General features: G+C 39.4%; 1 protein-coding gene across 1 annotated transcript; it reads right to left on the bottom strand.

The window, feature by feature from the left end:
* Positions 1–2,793: 2,793 nt before the first annotated feature.
* K441DRAFT_665464 (uncharacterized protein) lies at positions 2,794–3,153 on the bottom strand (the record flags this gene model as incomplete). Its single annotated transcript, XM_067649504.1, has 3 exons — positions 3,111–3,153; positions 2,972–3,084; positions 2,794–2,830 (listed from the first exon to the last, which is right to left on the bottom strand). The coding sequence occupies exons 2-3, from the start codon at positions 3,082–3,084 to the stop codon at positions 2,794–2,796; spliced, it is 150 nt and encodes a 49-aa protein (XP_067500455.1). The 5' UTR covers positions 3,111–3,153.
* Positions 3,154–6,134: the final 2,981 nt, after the last annotated feature.

Here is a 6,134-nt window from a genome sequence, read left to right as displayed (position 1 = left end):
CAGCTATAAATAACTTATAAGCATATCCGAGCAATCAGCTATATATAATTCTTCTACTACTTCCGCTATAACTAATATGTGCTAACTGTTTTAACGATATAGCAAACGCCTACTATAGGTAGGAGCGGCATATTTTTAATAGTATATTAGACGAATTTCTCTCTTTCACTATTATTAAGACTATTAGAATTTTGAAGAGAGGTAAATGTGCCAGGGAATACAATATATCCTATAAGGATGAGCTAGGAAAAAATTGTAGTAAGGGCATTATGCTAAGTGGAAGCTTTATTCGCCTAGACAGATATTACTATATAGGGTGTTTATATAGTAGGTGCTTTATAAGGTATATATTTCTTATCTTAATTTAAGGCTTTAGGGTTTTTAGGAATAGGTTAAGGTCGGGTATATTAGGCGGTAGAGGGAACGCTAACTGGCATACTTATTATAGATATTATATAGTAGCAGAGCTAGTTTAACTTAATAAGCCGTACTTAGTGCTATGGAGGGCCTTTTTATAATTATAATTTATAAGGGGCCTAATTCCGGTCCCTTTATATCTATAAATAAACTTCGGCTATATCTAGACCTAAATAACTAAAGGAAACGAGCTTATTTATAGTGGAGGGTACCTATTTTAGGGCACCTTATAAGAGTTTTAAGTAATAGTGGTTAACGAGCTGTGTATATTCTTAGCAGTGGCTTAACAAATATTAGGTATACTATATTCCTACCTTATTAAATTTAATACTTAGCCTTTTAGTAGTAAACTAATTTCTAAGGCTATATCTGCTCCCTTGCCACCTTTACTATTTTGTTAACTATCCTTATTTATCCCCTTTAACTCATTAACAAGGTTTAAGCTTTCCCTATAACAGCTACTATTAATTTCTCGCATTCAACTACAAATTACTATTATAGCTAATAGATATTTTAAAGAGCTAATATGTTCCAGAAGTATAATAAGCATAGGAGAAATATGGTCTAATATAATTAAACATACTTATGCTTTAGATATCGGCGCTTAGAATAAATTAGGAAGGAATAAGGGAGATATAGCTAGGAAATACTGTAACGATTTGGATATTTTCCTTAGTTCTATATTCTAGGACTTTGCAGTTATATAAAAACTCCTAGCAAAAGCTAACGCGGTATTATAAGGCCTAGGGATTAATAGATTTATTAGCGAGGTTAGATCTAGTGCTTCGCCAGCTATAGGGAGGCCTATAGTAGGTAAGGATTTATACATATTTATACCGTGGGCACTTACGTTATACTATAGATTTAACAACACCCTATCTATGCTTCTGCGCTTAAAAGGTTATAAATATCGCCTCTTAAAACCCATATAGACTCTAAATACTTAAAAAGAGCGTAATGTCCTAAAATTTAGGAAAGGAGCAAGAAGAGTAAGATATAGTTCTCCTTGCTTTACTACCCTTACTAGTGCGCGAGTAAACATATTAGTGTATAACAATTTAACAACTTCTTAACTCTGGAACTATATCCTAGGAGCTTCGGTATGCTATTTTAGTCTTATAGTACTATCTAAACCTAATGCTTAATTAGGAGCATTTCCCCGGGATTTCGTGCTAGTAGAGTGGGGGTAACATCCTACCGTAAAAGGGTTATATACTGAACACTTAAGCATTATACGCACTACCCGCGTCGATCTTAGCATAGTTAGTGTAAGTATAGGCTATAACGAAAATAGCTCTCCCTTAAGTTTTGCTATACTATCAAATTTATATTTATTATAGATAAGGGAAATGCCAAACTACCTATATCCTATATAAAGGCGCGAATAAGTATATGGAAATTTAGAATCTATAAACTACTTAAGAGGCTAAATAGCGGGAGAACAGTTGTGTCCTTAAGGTCTTGCAGTATATATATCTTTGTCGACCTAAATTAGGTCCTTATTGCCCCGACTTAGCTACCTACCCATTAACTTAGTTATTAACTTAGTCACCTACCCCTTATTTCTATTGCCACCCCTACCCCCCTTATCTTTCTTATTTCTTATACCTTTCTTATATATATATAGAGGTCTTAGAACTATATTTAATAGATAAAGTCCTTATTTTTTTCTAATAATAGGTGTATGGACATCCGATCGACAGTCTTACTATCGATTTAGGTTAGATTTAGCCTATTACCCTCCCCTTATTCCTATTCCAGCTATACTACTACCCCCGTTTTAGTTATATACCCCCCTCCTCTTACCTATTTCCAACACCTACCTTATATATAAATAGTTTCTTTTCTTTATAGTTTGAATAGATAGAGTCCTTATTCTTTACTTACTTATTAGTGCACAAACTACTAATTAATAATAACTACTATATTCAATCTCTAATTGCATAGCTACGTTTAATGTTTATTATCTAGATATTCACCCCTAAAATATATTATATTTAGTACTTAATTAGGAAAATAAAGGGTCTATACTTTAGACGAGTGGGCTAACAATACACCTAATATTATTTACCACGGCGTCGAAAGCTTCTTCTAGGCATAAATTAGTAATATTAACGGTTAGGTTAGGTTGTAAAAATAAGGCTAAAACTAATCTAAAATATAATTTTAAGGCTTGAACCGGTTATAGAACTGGTTAAACTAGATTAACCAGATAATACGTCTTAAAAGTGTTTATTTACGTATTTTAGCGTATTTTTTAGCCTTGGCAGAGGCTAGCCTTATTTAGATTTTAGCGCTTATCCTCTTAGGGTAAGGCTTAATAGGGGCTTATATAGAGGCTCGTGTTTATATTATAGCCAAAGCTATCTAGTTTTATTAGATAACCGGTTTATTAAAATACCTAATAACTAATCTAAATTAAGTCAATCAAATCGACAAACCGGTTACTCTTAAGATTTTAGTTACACTAAACCAATCTAAAGAGTAATCTTACTATTAATATCACTAGCATAAACCTCGTCCGTCCTTATTATAAGATAAAAACCTCCCCTGCCCGCGAAGCCCTACTGCACGCGTCCACGTCGCCGCGGGTGGAAACATCATCAGGAAATCGTTCCTTTTGATGGCTAAGTGCAGAGGCGATGGTAGGGAGCCGTCGCAGCGCATGCAGTGCGCTGTCGTCGCGGTTCTGTGGTGTTGAGCTCGCGACGCGTACTATCGTACAAAGCATCGCCCTCAACAACACCAGGAGCTTTACTGCCTCCGCTCGAGGCTCCTGCCCTACCACCTAGGGAGGCCTATCAAGGGAAACTGGGATACGAAAACCACCCGATGCACGACTACCTGGCTCGTAGCCAGGCCCGAAACTGGTCTTATCATAGCCAGTCGACGTGGACGCGTCCTAGGCGTACAACAGGACACCCTTGGGCTTGCACTAGCTCTGAGATCGCAAAGGAACGCGGCGGAGGGCGTAGGGAACCTCTTTTTATAAGAACTTGTTAAGGTTAACGCGTCGCAGGCACCTCGTACGAAACTTGTTAAGGCCCCAAGGCCACCGCGAAGAACTTGTAAGGCCCTGCCTAGAGAACTCCGTTAAGGCCCCTCTACGAGGGCCTATCTGGTATCCGACACCCAGGTGACTCAGAAGAGGGTCTTAATAGGCGTGGTGCGCGCGACCCTGGACGGACAGACGCAACAGCGACGCGACCGCGACGCGACCGCGACCAGACGGCTCGACGAGGTGGAAACGGGCTAGGCGGCGCAGGGCTTCGGACGGCCGCGTTCTACGTCGACCTACAGGTGACTTATAGGAGGGGTCTTAATAGGCGTGGTGCGCAACCTGCGCATATACATATGGGGGAAGCTCTAAGGAAACACAGGCCAGTCGTATGAGGACTCGATAGTTAGAGACACAGGCCAGCTTATACAAAGGGGGGACACAAGCTTGGTTAGTAGAATAGAGTAGGGTAGGTCGCCTGGCACGGGACCTAGTCTATAACCTATTCTGCAAGACACGGTCGGCCTATCATAAGGAGACTCTTACAGGCAACGCGAAACGGGAACCTCCCGCGGGGCGTAGTGCGTAGTAGCCACTNCTGGCTCTAAGGACCTCACCCCTTAGCTGGGCTCTGACCCTTAGTGTACCTGGTAGGCAGGCAGGATCACGTCCTGGCCGGAGAGACTACTACGTAGCTCGAGAGAACGGATGCGCGTGTCGGTACATCAACAGACGGAACCGTTTCGCTTCGCTAGGACGGTATGCCGGTGAGACGTGCTTATNGAGCAAACAGGAGTTACTCAGGCGGGAGAGGTTTTGGCTGGGCCTTAACCGTAGAAGGTGTACCCAACTACATGCAGGATGCAGCCACGACGCCCTCGTAGGATTACGCCAGTAGGTACGTAAAATGGGAGTTGCGACCCCTGCAAATGGCAGCTTATGCCCGTACCGGCGGAAACAATGAAGAGAGGCGTAAAACCAGAGGCTATGGAAGGCTCCNAAGCCGTGCGAAAGCGTACCAACTCTNGGAGGAAACTCTTATACAGACTGCTGGGGGGCAGACTNACCAGTTATAAGATATCCGAAAGAACTGGTGAGAATCCCCGTGCGATTGGTGGTGGCAGCTAACTACTTATGGTTGGGATAAAGCACTGGAAAACTGAGGTAGAGGCCTAGATAAGCAGGCATGGTAAACTCTACTGTATTATTAGTACTACTAGTATATATAACTACCTGCTCCTCCTATTCCCGCTTTCTTTTCTATCTCTAAGGGTAGTAAAGAAGAAGCTGCACAAGAACATCTAAGACTAGTAGAAAATCTACAAGAATCCCTAAAGTGGGACCTAGTAGATATATACTATACAGATCCATTCCAACACTCTCAATCACAACCGTAGCAAAAACCCATAAACAAAACACAAAAACAAAATAAAACCCAACACACACTCATGAATTTCTATCACATGCTCTAGATCAACCCAGGCCACAATCCATCAATACCCTCTCCAGGCCCCAAGAAATCCATTATAGAGCAGAAAAATAATAACATTGATATAAAAATACACTAAAGAAATAAAAATCTTTTAACTCACGCATAATAACAAGAACCGGAAATCCAAATCAATCAAAAAAAAAAGCAACAACAACAACTCCTCTAAAGTATGCCACATAAATCATCTATCTAAAAATAGAACACAATATAAAAACAAGAACACGAATAAATAAGCAACTCATAATAATTACACCAACTAAAGAAATAATGAGCAAAAAAGGAGATAATAAAAGGAATCCACTCAAATAAACAAATACAAAATTAAAAGAAAAAAAACACCGGAAATAAATAAATAAAACGAAACCATCCACAATCCCGAATAACGGCTCCCCACACAACAGAATCACAAAGAAAAAACAGAACAAGACCACAAAAGTATAATAAAGGAATCAAACTAAATACAAACTCAGAAGAACCAAACACATAACCAAACTCGCACATTACCTAGAAAAACACGGACGAAAGGAAACGAAAGAAAAGGCAAAACAGCAAAACTCAACTAAAAAGGAACAAATAACCCCGAAACTAACACAAAAGAAAGAATTCACCACTCCAACTATTATTAACCACTTATCAACAAATACAATCACAAAAAAAATAATCATAATATTATAACCATAAGTGCCCCGGGCAGCAGGACAACTACGGAAAACCCACACCACTACAGCCTTAAGAAACCCAACTATGACACCAATATAACCCGCAGATAACACGCAATTACACACCACTGCCCAAAACTAAGCACGGTCCAACCATAGAGAACAAAGACAAAAAAAAAAGAAATTAAATAGAAAATCACGTAAAAATTGCCAAAAAAACCACGTAAAACTACGCAACCTAAAAACACAACATTAACCGAAGAACAACGCATTAAAAATTTCCTAGATCAAAAACAGCCAGATATTCCCTCTTAAATCGCCAAAAAACGAGGAATAATTATCGAGCGCAACCGAATAGTAATCCCTCATAATTAGGACAAAAAAAGAGAAGGCATACAAAACAACCAAAAATCCACAAGATCCCGGGATATCTGACGTATTTCGAGATGCAGGTATTAAAGGATAATATCCCGGGAATCTAAGGTCAAACACATAAATAATTAGGATAAAGACAGAGGGATAAAACGTATGCCCGACGACGTAAACTAAAATAACAGAAAACTCGAGG

This window comes from Cenococcum geophilum (assembly GCF_001692895.1).
Source record: "Cenococcum geophilum 1.58 unplaced genomic scaffold K441scaffold_43, whole genome shotgun sequence".
Classification (NCBI taxonomy): Eukaryota; Fungi; Ascomycota; class Dothideomycetes; order Gloniales; family Gloniaceae; genus Cenococcum; species Cenococcum geophilum.
This window is presented reverse-complemented; position numbering and strand designations above follow the sequence as displayed.